Source organism: Pteropus alecto, unplaced genomic scaffold (assembly GCF_000325575.1).
Source record: "Pteropus alecto unplaced genomic scaffold, ASM32557v1 scaffold68, whole genome shotgun sequence".
Classification (NCBI taxonomy): domain Eukaryota; kingdom Metazoa; phylum Chordata; class Mammalia; order Chiroptera; family Pteropodidae; genus Pteropus; species Pteropus alecto.
This window is the reverse complement of record NW_006441386.1, coordinates 9,063,817-9,081,290: the sequence shown is the minus strand read 5'-3', so window position 1 is coordinate 9,081,290 and position 17,474 is coordinate 9,063,817. Positions and strand designations below refer to the sequence as shown.

General features: G+C 53.4%; 2 protein-coding genes across 2 annotated transcripts in view; both read right to left on the bottom strand.

The window, feature by feature from the left end:
• Positions 1-2,695: 2,695 nt before the first annotated feature.
• CUNH7orf61 (chromosome unknown C7orf61 homolog) lies at positions 2,696-7,676 on the bottom strand. The gene is made up of 3 exons (XM_006918625.3): positions 6,267-7,676; positions 5,668-5,991; positions 2,696-3,153 (listed from the first exon to the last, which is right to left on the bottom strand). The coding sequence occupies exons 1-3, from the start codon at positions 6,318-6,320 to the stop codon at positions 2,920-2,922; spliced, it is 612 nt and encodes a 203-aa protein (XP_006918687.1). The 5' UTR covers positions 6,321-7,676; the 3' UTR covers positions 2,696-2,919.
• A 153-nt stretch (positions 7,677-7,829) lies between these two features.
• Positions 7,830-17,474, bottom strand: part of TSC22D4 (TSC22 domain family member 4) — an 11,262-nt gene continuing 1,617 nt past the window's right edge. The window contains exons 2-5 of the mRNA XM_006918624.3: positions 16,500-17,435; positions 14,063-14,229; positions 8,928-8,976; positions 7,830-8,501 (exon numbers count right to left, since the gene is read on the bottom strand). Of these exons, the coding sequence (XP_006918686.1) occupies positions 8,292-8,501; positions 8,928-8,976; positions 14,063-14,229; positions 16,500-17,261 (1,188 nt within the window). The 5' untranslated portion in view covers positions 17,262-17,435 and the 3' untranslated portion in view covers positions 7,830-8,291. The remainder of the gene's footprint in view (positions 8,502-8,927; positions 8,977-14,062; positions 14,230-16,499; positions 17,436-17,474) is intronic.

The following is a 17,474-nucleotide window of genomic DNA, read 5'->3' as shown; positions in this document are numbered from 1 at the left end:
GCAACATCTGTGCAGAATCCAGACTGGTAAGGATCCCACCATGCCAAGAAGGGCATTTTAGACAAAGGGAACAATTGGATTTTTTTCCCATGGATGATGGAAAGCCACTGGAAGCTTTAAGCAGGGGATTGACACATTTTACTGTGCGATGAGTATATTGTAGAGGGTTCCCAGGGAAAAAGCAGGAGAAAAGATTTGACATTTTCAGGAAATCTGATAATGATGGGGGAGGAGGGGAAAGGGTCAGGATTGGGAAGAGAACTTAGGCATCTGGGACCAGCACTTTCATTTTGCTCCCCACATTTCCAGGGCCCCCCTTTCTAATAGGATGGGTAAGTTTTGAGAATAAAGGATCCCTGGTTCCAGCTGGGCGCTAGCCCTACCACTACTGCTTCATAAAGTCGAGTGGCCTTGGTGGAGGGGGTAGTGCCTGGGATCCAATGGAGACAGGAGGGGAGGTGTCCAAGGTGGGATTTCTGCTCAAGGCTGTTCTGGGAGGCAGATTTCCCCAGGGTCACCCTGTTCCCCATTGCTCTCTACCAGGAGAAGTTTGAGGTGTGTAAGAATTCTTCCCCCCCAAGTTTCTTCCTCAGGAGATCTCACGTGCTTTCCTCTCAGTTGAGAAGTTCCTCCTCAGGTCCCACCACAGGCTTTCTCCGGGGCCCTGGGCTGGATGGTGGACCTTACCCTGCCCGCTTCTCTCTCACAAATCTCCTGCACCGGCTTGGCCAAGCCCAGACGAGACTTCATCATGTCTGGGCAAGAGAGAGAAGGGTGAGAGGTGCCAGCAGCTCCCTTGGCTACTGGACGAACTCCCCCCGGCCCCATCACTCCCAAGATGCTAAGGAAGTCCAAGGAAAATGAGAACAGTGTTTCTTCCCATAAGCTCACAGCCTGAAGCCCAAATTGGCTCCTGGGCCTGTAGTTACTTGCGAGTGATCTTTAGGGGCCCAGCCTTCATCAGACCCTTCCTTAATCTCAGTCAAAATCTTAAGTCCCCAATAGGAAGACAGGATGAGGAGCCTGTCTCTGAGGACTTGGAGGGGCTTAGACAGTGGATCTTAAGACAGTGAGGCACTATTCCTAAGCCCTGGGACACAGACAATGCATGACCTGTTCAGCCCCAAACAGTTCCTAGCACATAATGAAAATGTGATGAGTAATTGGTGATTGAAAGCCCCAGAAATGAGCCACTGCGTTATCGGTATGTTTTGAGGACCCACCTGAAAACCTGAACAGGACTAATTCTCCGCGAAGCCACTTCATTCCTGTATTGAACATTTGCTATGTTACATGCATGTGTACAAACATGTAACATGTCCTGTGTGAGCTAGACTCATTACTTGGATGAATGAAAACATGACCTGTCCTTCAGTTTTCTCTAAAAAGTGGAAGCATACTACTTCATCATAAAGCTGTGGTAAGAATTACTTAGAATATGACTTATAAAAATAGTCACGGTAGGTGCTTAATAAGTGGTGGGTGATACTACTATGGCTGCAAATGTTGAGGTGCAGTGGACAGCGTAGCAGAGCTGTAGGGCGCGGTTGCCCAATGCTGCTCCACTCTTGGGTAAAAGGCCACCCGGATTCTCATCAAGTGGGCCCCAACTCTCCCAGAGCTGCAGGGGCTGGGTTGGGGTGGGGGTTGCTGACTTCTAGTGAATCAGGCGCTGTCAGCAAACCATTCCTGTTGCTCCTCACTAACCCCTAACTTTGCTCATGCGTACCGCTCGCTACTCACAATCTCTCTGTGAGCAAGACCCAGCATGCACACCCCTCTGCACCCTTTCCCCCTCTCCCCCACCCGGGCCTCTACTGCCATCTCTTCCTTCTTCCGCTCGCCACCCTAAGCCCTGTGAACCTGAAGTTCCCAAATTTTCCCGTTTTGCGAAACATCCCTACTTTTCCTTGGGGAGTCATCTCTGCGCCTTCGCATAGCCCCGCAAGAGGGCAAGGTAAGCCAGAGAGGGACTTGCGGCTCACAGTACCCCCTCGTTTTTCCCCCCGCCCCCAAACTCCCTCTAAATCACCACAACTTCCCTTGGGGCCGCTCCGCCCTTGGCGCCAGGTGAACAACCACCCTCCCAGGACACGGCGCTCACTGCCCACCGGCCAAAACTGGAGGCCACCGCCCCGCCCCCACCCGCGCATCCCCAGCCCAGGGCCCGCGTCGCCGCCGGGGATCATGGGAGGTGTAGTTTTTGGCAGCTCTCGGCAGGGCCGTGGCCAGCAGGGCCTGAGTGCCTTTCCGACAGGTGAATGTCCCGCTGTCGCCATGTGCGTCTTCAGACCTACTAACCCTGGCCGTGGCTGAGCCTAAGAGCACCAGAAAGGCAAGGCAGTGGGCTGGCTGCTGGAGGCGGGCAGTTTACAGCGAGGTCTCTGTAGGAACTTGGACAAGTCCCATAACCTCTACAACAGTCTGTCCTGCAGGTTTGCAAGGGAGCACAGGCTCAGGAGCTGGCACGCAGCGAGTCCTCAGACAGGTGCTCTTACCATCGTTACCTACCTGGCAGAGTTGCCAAAGGCAGTTAACTCCCTAGAAGTGTGTGTTGTTCCCCCCCACCCCAACAAGCCCAGAGGTTATTCCCACGTATATTTGGGCCAGCAGCTCAGGTTCCCCTCCCTGTCCCACCCAAGATCCCCCCTCACAGCCTCTGGCCATTCACAAATACACTCTACACCTACTCAGAAATATCCGATATTTATTTCCCAACATTTTGATAATTTTTTTACAAATTGAATAGAAGGAATGAAAGGGAGTATGTGGGACCCCAGGCCTGGCCCTGGGCTCCTGATGAGTGGTGACAGTATGAAAATGTCTCCTCACCCACAGCTCCTGGCCTGCTGCCTTAACCTCTCCTATCAACCTTACCTAAGAGTGAGGTGGGAGTTTTCTGAGGATGGGGGCTCCTCCCTAGAGGGGACTCCGTGCATCCTGTTTTAGGCCCTGAACTGGGTCAGGCTGAGGGCAAGTGTGGGCCCGGATGTGGCGCCGTCTGCGCCTCTCTTGCCTGCGGGCCAGCTGCCGCAGTTGTTTTCGAATGGCCCACAGCACCAGGTACACTTCCCGTAGCATCTCAGCCTCCGGCGACTGCAAAGGGGACCCAGCCCTCATCTGGGAGGGAACTGAGGTAGAACTCACAGATGACTAGAAGAGAGAGAAGATGTGCACATGTAAACAGCTTGGTCTAGGGAGAAACCACTGGTGGAACCACCTGCAGATTAATAGCAAAGGCTTTTAATTCCACCTCCTTTGTTAGGCCTCAGCGCAGGCACTGCCTCCTCCCAGAAGCCTTCTCAGGCTGCATTAGGTGTTCCATCTCTACCCTGTGTTTGCCTCATCATATCATGTTTCTTTGCTATTTGTTGTGCAGACTCATCTGTTTTCAACACCAGAATGAAAGCTCCTGGAAGATAGGGACCACGTTTGATCCACCTTTGAGTCTCCACTAGAGTTTCATGGAAAGTGTGTTAATGAAGAAGGACCTCTGTCTCCAGCCAGAGCTCCCTCCTTGACCTTCAGGACTGTATATCCTAGTGCCTCTAAGACATCTCCCTGTAGATGTATTACCAACATCTCAACTCATCTTGTCCCAACACCTAAACTCATCACCTCCTCCCCTAAGTCTGCCCTTGCTCCTTCATTGTCCCTTCAGTGAATGGCTCTAGCCTGTTCTGACTTCTATTTCTCCCTATCCCCTCACCATCATCTAATCAACCACCTGAAGCAACAATTCCACCTCTTAAATATTGCTCCAATTATTAACTTGTTCTACCTGATGCCTCTCCTTGACTACAGAATCTCTCTTGGCTTGAACTGCAATACCTCCAATGGATTTTCCTGACTCTTCTCTTGTCCCTTTCTGACTCCCCTCCACAGGGTAGCCAGGTTAACTTTATTTTAATTAATGCCATAGTACTTCATTTAGAGTCAAAATAAGTTGATTTGGTAGTAATATATACATTTCCCTTTTCTAAATTAAGTTTTTGACTTTGAGATAATTGTAGTTTCACATGCAGTTGTGAGAAATAATAGAGTTCCTGTTACCCTTTACCAGTTTCCCCCAATAGTAAAAGCTTGCAAAACTCTAGTATAATATCATAGTCAGGATACTGACATTGATATAATTGCTGATCTGATTCACATTTCCCAAGTTTTACTTGTACTCATTTGTGTGTGTATGTGCATGTGTGTGTGTGTGTATGTTGAATTCTACCCAATTTTATATCATGTGCAGGTTCATATATCCAATTACTATAGCCAAGATACAGATTTCCATCATACAAGGATTTCTCATGTCCTTTTATAACAAACCTACCTCCCTTACCCCACCCCTGCAGTCCCTGGCAACTAAACCACTAATTAGTTCTCCATTTCCATGATTTTGGCATTTCAAGCATGGTATATATTATAAAACAGTAGTCTTCAACCTTTTTGGTACAGGGGACCAGTGCTCCTATGAGAATCTAATGCCTGATGATCTCAGGTGGAGAGCTGAAGCAGTGATGCTAGTGCTGGGGAGCAGCTGCAAATATAGATGAAGCTTCACTCGCTGGCCCATCGCTCACCTTCTGCTGTGCAGCCCGGTCCCTCAGAGACCACAGACTGGTACTAGTCTGCGGCCCAGGGGTTGGGGACCCCTGATATAAATGAAATCACACAGTATATAACAAGTCCTTTTGGGATTTGTTGTTTTCACTCAATATAATTCCCTTGAGATCCATCTAAATTGTTGCATGTATCAATAATTTGTTCCTTTTTATGGCTGAGAAGTATATCCATGGTATGGATATATCACAGTTTAACCATTCACCCATTGAAAGACATTTGGGTTCCTTTTGGCTATTATGAGTAATAGCTGCTATGAACATTTGTGTACAGATTTTTGTGTGAACATAAAATTTCATTCATTCATTAGGATAAATGCCCAAGAGGACAACTTCTGGGTCACATGATACTTGCAAGGTTTTGTATTATAAGAAACTACCAAACTGTTTTCCAGAGAGGCCATACCATTTTATGTTTCCACCAGCAATGTAAGAATGCAGGTGAGCTTTCTACATCAAAATCTGATTGTGTCACTCCTGCTCAAATGTCTGCAAGGCTCTTATTGCTCTTAGAGTCAAATTCGAACTCCACAACTGGCCACCCACCCTGCCTTGTACTAGCTGGCCCTCAGCTCCAGGATTGCTTACTCCAACCCATACACTTTTGGCCAGCCCTCTACACATCTGTTATTCTTTCTTCATGAAACAGAGCCTTCCACTCCCTCCACCTTCCTCTCACCACCCCCACTCTCACCACCCTACTTCAAGCCAAGCTAAATCCTTCATGTCTCGGCTTCATCCTCTCTTCTGTTAGGAAGGCCTTCCTTGACTTCTCAGGCCTGAATGAGATGCCTCTTTCCCGGGCTCCCATAGACCCCTTGCCTCCCGTATCACACCCCTATGATACTAAACCAACAACGCTCATGATCTTGTCTGTAGCCCCCTTGATCTAGGTAAACTATGTTCACCGTATGTCCTTGGAGCCTGCTTCAGTGTTTGGCACTTAATAGAGGCACAAGAAATAAATTTGAACACGTGAATGGAGGGCGGAATGAATCATAGGGGATGGAACGAGTGAGAAGGTTGTTGAGGACAAGGAGAATATGGTACTGACCTTCCAGCTGCACATTTGCCAACCAGACTGCAGGGCCGAGACCATGAGCGTGGAGACAGACTTGACAGCTGTCCGGGGCAGCTGCAGCAGGGACCGGCCCCTATGGCCCAGCTCCACCTTAGCCCCATCTGTTATCTTGGCCAAAGTGCAGGGATTGGCCACCTTGGGGAACACTTCTGTCTTGGAAACCTTAGCCTCTTTGAGAGGCTCAACCAACTTGAAAGTCTCAGTAATGATGGAAGCCCTCTCCACCTTCAATGCATTTTTCTTGCAGTCAGGGTTTTCCAAGATGGTTGATTTAGGTTTGTGTTTCCAGAATAAAACCTAAGAGCCAAGGCAGGGAGAGGAAGGATAGGAGAGAGGGCCAGAGAGAAGACAAGTCAGAAGAAGGGAAGGCACAGAGTGGGTGGGACAGTGTGTATCCAGCCTCCTCCCTGGCTGTCCTACCCCTCACCTCCTCCTTCTCTGTCTTGTTTGACCACAGGATGCCAGGAGGGGTGGGAAGCTCAATAGAGGGGGCATTTCTGTGACCTAAAGGTCATTGACCAGCTCTTCCCACCCCAGCATGGCATGAGAAAGGGACAGTCTCCAAAACTCACCCAGTAAGTAATCTTTCGCCAAATCCATCGAAAGAACTTCATGACTGCAGCCATTTCTCTTGATACAAAAGGCCCAAGTAGTGGGCAGAATCAGCATTTGGTACAGTGGGTGGCAGGGGGACAGGGGTCTCTTGGGAACTTCAAGCACAGCAGTAAAGAAAGAAATAAAGAATCCAGGGGGAAAGTTCCCCTTGACAACTCATCCTAGGCCTTTTCTCCCCTCCCTGGGACAGGGAGAGGAGTCAAAGTAGATAAGAACTCAAGGGGAGGGAGAGTTCTAGCCCATTGTGAGAGCCTGCCTTGCCTTGACCCCAACCCCCGAGGCCCTTCCAGAACCTCTGAGCTGATACCAGCACCTTGAGCCCTCTTTCCCCCAGATCCAGGGAAGGAAACAAAAAATGTATGGAGTGCCTGGTAATTGCTGGGCAGTCTCATGTACAATGTCCTGTAAGTCTGACAGCAGCCTTCAGGTAGGTATCATTTGGTCTCATTGTTTCCTCTCATTGTTTGCCTGTCCTGTCACCCCCACCCCAGCACATAGGCCAACATTCTCCCTCCCTTCTCTCTGCATTGCCTTGCCTGCCCCTTCCCAGGACCCTGCAGGCCACTGGCTCTCTCTCTCTCTCTCTCTTCCCTTATCTCTTTTAACCACTCTGTCTAAGCCACATTAAACCTCGCCAGTTTGGGTAAGATCTCCAGGGGAGCCCATAGCCTCAGCCTTTCTCCCAGAGGTAGAAACTGCCAGTGCAAGCTCCCAGTCTGGACACAAGTAATTGTCAATGCCACTTTACCCATGAGAAAGCTGAGATTCAGAAAAACCAAAGAACTTGCCCAAGGTCATAAATCTAGTGAACTATTAGACATGGAGTCCCGCCTGGGTTGGCCTCCAGTATTCATCCAGCTCTCCACTGGTCCCCTCTAGTCTGGGGTCAGGGTCCTCCTGAAGTGGAGGCTGCTGTTTTTCCCACTCGCCACAAGATGGGGTCCTTCTCTCTACCTGCCTCTTCAGCCTGAGACGGTAGCCCAGGGAGGCTGTTAGGGAGGGGCCTGCTCACCCATAAGGCCTTGTCCTCAGCCAGCTGGGGGTGGAAGCCACAAAGGCCAGCCAGGCCTGGCGAGGGCAACGTGTGCCGAAGGAGCCTGGCCCGCACCCAGCGGTGAGACAAGGGGCCTATTCAGAGCCCCCTGCCCCACCCCCAAGCAGCCACCCGGATCCAGCCCACAGAGGGGACACGCTGGGAAGCTGGGGGTGGATCCTGCACAATCACCAAAGGCTTCATTGTTTCCCTGTACCGTCCCCCCAACCCCAGTACGTGGGCCAACATGCCCCCTCCCCGCTCCACTCCCTCTGCCTTGCCTTGCCTGCCCCTTCCCAGGACCCCACAGGCCACTGACTCTCTCTTCCCTCATCTCTTTTGACCACTCTGTCCAAGCCACATTAAACCTCGCCAGTTTGGACAAGATCTCCAGGGGAGCCCACAGCCTCAGTCTTTCTCCCCTAAGTCGAAACTGCCAGTGCAGGCCCCCAGTCTGGACACAAGCAACGAGATGCCAACTTCCAGATTCAAGTTTCTTCGGAGTTTTTAATTATAATTATTATTTTAACAACAACCTGAATCTCAGAACTTCCAGATACTATCCATACTCCCTCCCCTGAGCAGAGAAGAGGGGGCACTTTCAGGGAACAAGATGGGGATGGGGTCTGCAAGAAAGCCTCCAACTCCCCCAAGCCATCTACTGCTGTGGGGTCCAGAACACTGGCACCTGGGTGGGGAGGCTCTATCTAACGCCCTGTCCAGAAGCCCTCTCTCCTCCATCAAGGCCTGAAGATATCCCAGCCCAGTCCTTGAGCACTACAGGGAGATGGAGGAAGGGTGGGGTAACAGGCCAATTCTTGGGGAGCCTTCAATCCCCATCCCCAGGGAACATAGGGCATTAAAGCTGCATAGGAAGAGGGGCAGGTGGCTGGCGCAAGGCCTGGCAGCTGTGGCAGCCCCCAAAGGCACATTGTGAGGGAAAGGAGGCTCAGACGGAGGGCCCATTGGGCGCAGGGGGCCCAAGCCGCGGGACCCCCAAGGAAGGCAGCTGGGCCAGCTGTTCAGGGCTGGCCAGGGCACGCAGCAGTCCGTTCTCCTGCTCCAGTGCGGCATTCCGCTCGGCCAGGTCCCGGATCTGCTCCTTCAGCACCTCCACCTCCTCCCGGACCGCAAACATGAGGTGCGACTTCACCAAGTCCTGGGGGCCCAGGGACAGGCAAAGCATCAGCAGTCCCAGGCCACCCCAATCTCATCCCCTGCCCAGTGCCTTGAGGGAGGGGCTGGGTGTGAGATCCCTTGCTCCCAGACAATGAGGGACTGCTGGGGAAAAAAGCAAAGCAGGGGAGGGCAGGGGAAGAAGCCAGAGAGAGGCAAAGTCAGGACTCAAAGACAGAGATGGGAACCTGGAGCCTAGCAAGAGACCAAGGGAAGTCAAGGGTTCAGGTGGAGACTGAAGGGTGGAGGACCCAAGGGAACCCAGCTGGGAGCAGGTGGAGGAGCTAGGAGTCAGTGTCCTTTAACAATGAGGACAGCAGGGGTGGAGCAGCGGGCTGGCTAATGGAGGCAGGGCCTAGGCATCAGCACATGAGCCAGGACCTCCTGGGACCAAGATGGCTTCTCTTACCATGGCTTGTTCGATCTTGTTGTCAATGCCAACCAGGCTTCCGGAGCCACTGGAGAGACATAGGGAGATGAGAGATGAGGAGGAGGAGCAGGTGCCAAGCCAGGTATCTGGACACCCCAGCCAGCTGCCTTCCAGGTGCTTCTCAGAGCAGGCTCTGGCCTCCTCCATAAGCCCCATGGCTGCAGCCTCCCGCCCACACCCCAGCCTGTACCTGTGACAGTAGAGAATCAGGGAAAGGAGGGTTTTGTCCATCCCCCGCCGCTGCCCAGGTCCCCCCAGGCCCCAGTAGGGTGGGGGTCCAGATGCCCCTCGGATGGGGGATGCTCCCCGAGGGGAGCAAGGAGAGGAAACACAGCCCCTTTTCCGGGGAGGCCCTGGAGCCATCCCCACCACTCGGGTTTCAAATGATGACACCAGGGACTTGACAGAGACTCCTGGCTGGGCCATCCCCAAGGAGCAAAGGTCCTCAGTCCCACCACCAATAGAAAGGGCTATATCAGAAGAACTGCCTGGGGGGCTCAGAGCCCCCCGGGGAGAGCGGGGTCTGGCTGGTGCCAGGCAGGCAGAGAGAAGATAGTGCCCAGGGGGTGCTGGTCTGAAAGATATACACCACCCCCTAGGGCAGAGCCTGGCTGCTATTGGCTCCTTAGGGACACGGGGACCCCCTCCCACTGGCTCCATGGTGGGCGGGAATTCCCAGACACGGTCAGTGCCAGTGTCCCCCTCTCACCCTGGCACCAATCCCAGAACGGAGAGGAGGGGGCCGGCTGAGGGAAGTCAGCTGGTGGGCTGGGTCAGGGGAGGGGCTGTGGGGCCAGAGGCCTGGGTCAAGGAGGGCTGTGAAGGGTGAGGGAGAGCCTGGCCCTGGGAGGCCTCTCCCCACCTCTGACCCCATCCGGCTCTCTCTGGACTAACACTGGCTTCCCTCAAGGGCTCCATTCCTCTCAGCTGGGATGGAGGGGGGATGGGGAGGTTGCTTCTGATGTGCTTGTGGTCTCTCTTGGACTGTAAGCACCCCTACAGACACAAAGTTCACATCATGGGTGACCCCTGGCCAGAGAGTCCCTCTCCTCCCATGGTGAGGGCCGGGAGGAATGGGAAAGGTTACTGTGGCAAAAGAACACAGCCCAGAGTCCTGAAAGACAAGTACAGCCTATGGTCCTGGGTCTGGGGTCTGGGGTCTTGAAGGGAGTGAGGGCTTGAAGAGAAGTAGAGTGGTGAGGCAGGAGGTAGGTCACTGGGAATAAAAGTGGGGGCTTTGAAGACCCCTGGGAGCAGATGACAGGGAGGGGAGAGCAGGTCTGGCTGAAGTTTGTTAAGTGGCCACCAGAGGTCGACTCAGGCCTGGCACAATGGTCCTCAGGGCTAGGCTCTGGGTCCCAAAACCTGACTCTGTCTCAAGCAAGTCTCCCAGAGGCCCAGAGCCTACAAAAGTTTTTGCACTCTGCCCTATATCCTCCAAGGCTCCCTCTCCCCACCACTCAGGCCCAAGGCTCCTGCTTCATCCCACAGCTCACGACCCACACTGTCCAGTTGCTGCTTCAGTCCCAGGGTCAGGCCTTCACCCACGCCCCCTGTGCTGCAGGAACACCAGTCTTGTCCTCAGTTTTGTTCCCAGTTTTGTCCCTTTCAAAGTAGGTGGCCCCAACATGCTATATCCTGTGCCCTTATACTCCCTTGTCAAGCCCTCTCTCCTGGTTGTCAGTTCCAACTTGCTTTCCTGAGTGGGGTGGGATTGAGGGGTTAGCACTCAATTTAAGGTGACCCTTGGATGAGGCCCTGCAGCCAAGAGGGAAGCATGAGGAAGCTGGGAATCTTCCATGTCCCATCCAAGCTCTAGGTGTAGAAGGTCTTGAAAGGTGGGTAACCAAGGGGTTGACCAGGCCTGAGAGAGCAGGATAGGGTGGGATGGGGGATGGACACCTGGGACTCCTGGAGTTGGGAGGAGAGGACAAGTTTAAGAGTGGGAGGCAGACTGGCCAGCTAGAGAGTCAAAGGTTTTCAAGCTATTTCAATCTGAGACACCTAGTTGGAGACTGAGCCACCACAGAACCTTCTCCCCACCCCCAGTACGCATAGACCCACAGAGACCAAAGAGGGACAGATTCATAAGAAAAGGAACCCTAGCCTTGCTTGGCAGACACTCTGGTAAAGATGCCAAGTAAGTTGTTCATTCTTGCCAGAAATAAAGGACTACTACAATAATAAACATTTGTTGGATGATAGATGACTATCTCTTGTTGGTCTAGTGCTAAAGGGTTTTGACAGCATTTTCCACTGTCACATCCTAATTATAACACTTCAAGGGATGAGGACTCTGGCTGTCAACCCAAGCCCTCCGTTTGAGAACCCCAAGTGAGGGGCAGCAGGCACTATGCTGGAATTCCTGGGCAAAGTCAAGAGCCGGAAGCTTGGAATTGGCTGGGTGAGATCAGCTCTCACCACAAGCCCAAATGGCGACTTTGTGTGAATTACAACAAAATATGCCTTCTTCAAGACATTCATTGCCATCTTTTACAAAACTGTCATGACTTCAAGAGATGACAGCGACTTTAAATGTGAGTGCCGCCCCCTGGAGTTGTACAGGGCACAATATACACAACGTGGTTCTGTTTCCGAGGGACTCTTGGGTTCTGGGGCAAGGACAGCCCTAGAGTTGGTATTTCTTTTTGAAGGTCAAATGAAACAAGGACCAGATGAAGTTAAGCAGGATATATGGGAGAGGTGAGGAGGTTCTGATCCTGGAGATAAGGACCAGCCCTGCTCCCTCACTGTGTTCTGAGGAGTCCCAGGGGCTGGGCCTCAGGCCAACAAAGAGGCATCTGGCTGCCCTGTCTACACTCCCTCCCGGATCTGTGGTGTCTGGGTGTGGGGCCAGGTCAGGAGTTGGGGAGGATGGCTCCTTGCCCGGTTTGGGGGAGCTACCCCTGCCTCTGTCCTAAGAAAGGGCATCCTAGAGATGGTTGCCTCCTCCTCTTCTCTTGGGACACAGGCATCTAGTAGGAGAGTGGAGTGTGGCTCTGGGGTCAGATCCAGGCTCTGGTGGCAGTCTTGCCACTTACTAGCCGGGTGAGCCGGGTGACCTTGGGCAAGTTTCTAAAGCTCTCCTCCTCTGTTTCTTCATCTAGAAAGTAGATATCATGGGGTTGCTTTTAGGATTATGTGACATAAGATACAGCACCTGACCCAAAGAAGACACCGAATATAAATGTGCCTTTTTTTCCCTGAGTTCCTGGAATTCACTCCTTATAATGTCTGGATCCCCCATGCTGGCCATCCACCCACCCATTCATCCAACCACCCACCCACCCATCCATCTATCCACTTATTCAAGTACCTTCCAACTGCCAGGCCCTGTCAAGGGCTCAAAGGTTCTTGCAACCCAGGGGCATGTAAGCAGTATGAATTCACCAGGCACCCTCTGCTCTCCCAACCCCAGATTCTGGGATTGGTCAGGCATCCTCAACTCACCACCTGGGATCCAGGCACTTAACATCCCAGCCCACTTTCCCTCTCGAAAGGGAGGTCCCTTGCCACTCAGACTTTGTTCTCCCGCCAGCTCTGTGCACATCAGTGAGGTGGGGTGAGAGCTATACACCCATTCCAGGGGCCAAAGGGGTGGCCCAACCCAAACCTGCTGACCCAGCAGGGTGGGGTACGAGGGGCTGGGCCGGGCCAGAGCCCCAGAGGCTTGTAGTGGAGCAGGGTAACGTGGAGGCTGAGAGCTGGACCAGTCAGACTAGGGTGTATGGAGGGGATGGGACAGAGGGAGGAAGGGAGTGGACAAGACAATAGAACTAAGGAGGCTTCTGGAGGCTGAACTCTCTAAGAGAAAGCAGGAGGCTGGGCTCTGGAATCAACAGGGGTGGAGGACAGACAGGGAGCCCTCATGCCAGGAAATTTTCCAAGTGGGAGGGGAAGAGGGTGGGAAAAGCTGAGAATAGCAGCTTATGAGGACAGGTGACTCTCTTGGCCTTGGCCGACCTCACACCTAATATATTCTTGAGAGGGGGAGTTCAGAAGCGACCCTGACCATATCCACTCTGTCCGTCATTCTCCTTGGCCCCCACCAGGCCCCTCATCCTCCATCCCATCCATCAGCTCCCAGCTACCCTTTCTTTTTCCTCTCTGGTTTCAAGTTCTCTCCAAGGCCCCAGGCCCTTTTCTTTGGTGGGACTCAGTCCCTGACTGTGTTGAGGAGAAGGAGGAAGGAGAATCAACTCTGGAATAGGTACTCCCAGCAACCACTCACTCATCATAAGCCCCACCCCTTATTTTCCTTCTAAACAGGAAGTCCCTCCCCTCAAAGCCTCAAACAGGAAATCCCACTCCTCCCTCCAAAATAAAAGTTACAGCTCCTTAGCCATTCTCTAGGGTTCCTATCAGTCCTCTGCCAGAAGGGAGCAGCCTGGCTATCTGACTTGCAATTTTGTTCCTCCCTTTTCAGCTTGCTGACGTTCATATGCTGAAACCTGGCCCTTGAAACGGGAAGTTCTGCCCACCCTGCCACTGAACTGAACTGGACATTCTCCCCCCGAAGGGCAAATCCCAGCAGATCTGTTCTCCTGTGCCTTCCCTGTGCCTTGCAGCCATCCTCTCCTTGGCTTTGGTGTGGCCACGGAGGACTCAGCCCCTGTGGTGTTCCTAACACAGAGAACAGAACTTTAGGGACATGTTTTCTTGGTACTAGAGGTTCTAGGATACTGAAGTAATCCACATGGACTATAAGAATGTTATCACTAAAGACAGGAATCCCATTCCCCTCTGCAGGGAGAGGGAGCTGGAAACTGGGAGGAGACTAACTCCCTATGCTTTTCTCCAGCACGTTTGCCAGTAAGTTCTTAGGGTTGGCCAGATGATCGCTAAATCTGCAAGAGCTCTGGAATTTGACAACAATGACTCCCTTCAAACTCTTAAAAAGTACTATGATTTGACAATCCTAAGCCAGGGAGTCTCACCCAGTTCTCTCCACAGAGAGGGAGTGGATTCCAAATCAACTTTGCCCAGTGGGTTATGCCCAGGCCAGATTAGTCTGTTTAAGAGGACCTGTCCAAGTCCAACTTAGGGGAAGGACACCTACCAGGCAGTTTCATGAGGCTATCCAAGTGCTGGGTGGAGAGCCGCAGCCCACCTACCTATCGTCATCGCTGTCCAGGTGGCCACTGATGGCCAGCATGGAGCGGGCCAGGCTGAGGCTCTGGGCTGCCGCTGCTCCAAAGGGGTCTGGAGACTTGTGAACCAGACTGGCATCGGGGAAGAAGTAGAGGGCTGGGGAGCTGGGGCGAGAGTCGAGTGGGGGCACCTGGAGGCAGAGAGGTAGAAACTATCATGTCAAGCAAGGGAAAGGAACCAACCACCTTGCAATTTGCCTCTCCCTCTCCACCTTACCCCACACACCCCATTCTCTTCCAAGGACCCAGAAGTCCTGACTCCGCAGCCCCTCTCTCCCCCATGTCTAGAGAAAGCATTGGGCAGGTACTAGAGGCAAGAAAACAGCATCCATCCTGAGGACTGGGTGAGTGGCTTCCAAAAAACGGAACACAGAGTATCAGAGAGGGGTTCTGGGCTGCATGTCAACACTCTTCCACCAGCTGAGCCAGGACCCCTAATCAGAGGCTAGTCAGAGAGTGTATGCTTTCTGTCACCTGACTTCTTAAAGTGACTTAAATATCACTTCCTCAGAGAGTATTTCCTCATCATTCGACTAGTAATTCCATTGAACTGTTCTATTTTTTAAAAGAGCACCTAACGTTATTTGGAATTAAAGTATTTTTGCCTCTCTGCTGCTAAAAGGTAAGCTCCAAAGGGCAGAACTTAGTTTGTTCAATAGCTATTTGTAGAATGAATGAATCCTCAGAAACTGGTCTTCCACCATCCCCCCATCCCACCCACTGTACCCATTCAAGCCTCTCCTCTCAAACTTCTCAGGACTCAGGTGAAGTTCTGCTCCTGCTCTCTGGCCCTGGGGTGGAAGGGAAGCAGTTGCGAGATGGGGGAGGCGGAGCCTGGGCGTGGACCCACACAGCCCAACAGGAGATGGGGGCGGCTGCAAAAGGGCGGGGGTCACAGGAACAAGACGCCTCTGTGAGGCCCTAGGAGGCCCCAGCTTCTGGGAAAAGCCAAGAACAGAGAGTCCAGAGACAGAACAGAGGAAGGGGGCCCAGGTGATGTTCCTGGCCCTCCTCCTGGCCCCTGTTAGAGGCAACTGAGAGAGAAGAGGCATAGGGTAGTGTAGAAAGAAAACTGTCTTTGGGGCAAGGAAGCAGCAGCACAGATGCATACACAGAGAATGGGATAAGGACATGAGAGAGGAAAGGGGGGCTGGAGGTACTTAGGAGAGAGGGTCAGGGTCTGTGGGCCCAAGGGAAGCTCAGGCAAAGCTTAAGGATAGAGATCAGAGGCTGGGGGCAGAGGGGAGTTTGCTTTGGAAGGGTTCAGGGAAAGGCATCAACAGTAAAGGAAATAGCATCTTCTCCTTTGGGGTAGGAATTGAATGAAAGAGCTCAGGAAAAGAAAAGTAGGGGTAGGGGGGTGGCATTAGAAATGTGAGCTTAAGGCCAGGAGGGGGTAGGGGGAACTGGTCCTGACCAGTCCTGACAGGGCCCAGACATCCAGTCTCAGGTTATTTTTATACTGTGGTTTGTGCCCAAGGCCAGGAAGGGGAAAAGTTCCCATCCCTACACTCCCTGCCTTTCCTCTCGCAGCCCAAGGTGTTATTTTCTCCTGACAGCCACATCCAACCCCCACATCCCTGGCTGCCCACCCCCAACCCTCACCCCAGAGACCCAGGCATCTTGCCCCCTAGCCCAGACTTGTTCCTTTTTTGGAGACAGGAAGCAAAAGCAAAGTATTTAACTTTCTCTGCTGCTTCCCGCCCCTCTCGCACTCCATGGTGGCCAGTCCCAGTTATTGTTTCTGGAGAGTCCCAGACACAGGGAACTGAGACAGACAACTGGGGGTAGAAAGGACAAACCAATAAGCCCCATCCTTGCAATGGGTTCCCCCACCACCAAATTCCTAAAATTTTCAGAGAAATTTGGCTTGGGACAGAGCTAGAGAGGGACTGGGATAGGTGGCTAGTGGGAAGAAAGAATTCTCCCATCTTGGGAATGGGGCTGCAAAGGAGAGACAGCAGAATGCCTAGAAGCTCCAACCCTGGCAGCTCCTCTCTCAGAAGCCCAAACAATCAGCCCTAGCTGGGAGCCTCCACCCTCAACACCTGAAAGGTGAGACCAAGACAAAAGGTGAAGGCCACAGCGAGGAGGGCACATCTCTGTGATGGAGAGCTATATAGAGATGGAGACTGGGCCAAAGGCAACAAATGAAAGGCCAAAGAGAAAGAAAGGAGGTGCAGAATGTGTGAAAGAGGGGCCCTGAGAAAAAACAAAGGCTGTTCGAGGTGTAGGAATGGACTTCCAAGTGAGATGGCAGAAGAAAAAAGAGGGGCTATCTGATCTGACAGACAGGTGGTGATGCAGTGGGAAGAGGTCAGTATGAAAGTGGAGGCCAAGGCCAAGATGGGCAAGCATCGCCCTTCAGGTGTCTCTCCCCACCCTGGAACCCAGCTCTTACCTGCCCCATCTCCTCTGGAGCAACCAACTCCATCCTCAGCCGCAGGGCTCCATCCTTATTTCGGGACAGTGGAGGGGTCCCAGCTGCTGAGCCCCCAGCTTCCACTTCCACCCTCAAGGAGGGCAGAGGTGTGGTGGCTCGGGATGTGCCTGCGCTATCCCCGGCCCTGGGCTCTGGGGGGCGCTGCTGGGGTGGGGAGGCCGACAGAGGGGGTGTCTCCACCTTGGCCTTGCCAGGCACTGCCAGCTGGCCCAGCCCCCCAGTGAAGGAGCGGGCTTGAGGTCCAGGGGAGGCGGGAGGTGGGCGGAGCCAGGAGCTGGGACCCTGAGACAGGCCTGGCTGTGGAGAAGGGGCGCCCAGGCCCAAGCTGGCCAACTCCAACCTGGAATCCAAAGATCTGCCCCCGGTGCCCCCCGAGGCCCCTCGAATCCCCTCCAGAAGCCTGCCGAAGCTAGGCGGCTCCAGGTCTCTCTCGTAAACATCCACACATGTCCAACGGCCTCGACGATAAGGCTCTCCTAGGCCCTGGGGCAGCTTCACCACCCGGAAACGGGAGGCGGGGGCCCCAGGTGGTGGAGAGCCGTTCCGGGGGGTTCCCTTGCCTCCTGGCTCGGGGTTGGGCTCCCCGTTGGGTAAGCGGGGCGGGGGCCCAGTGGGGGCTGGCAGGGCAGGGGCATCTGGACCCCCTGGGCTCCCAGGGCCCTCATAGTCCGTAGTGACGCTGGTGATTTGGAAACTACTCTTCTTCTTGCCCCCACTCATGGTCCCTGGGGCTCAGGACTGGGCCAAGGTGGGAGGGGTGGGGCGGGATGGTGGTGGCTCTTCGAAGGGGCTCAGGCGCCCCTGGAACAGGGGGGCCACATGGCGCGGACATCAGGGCCCCTGGGGACGTCTGGGTCCGACATGACGGGAGGGCCTTGCAGGAACCGGGGGTGCCTGGTTGGTGAAGGGAGAACAGGGTAGGGGAGGCGGCGA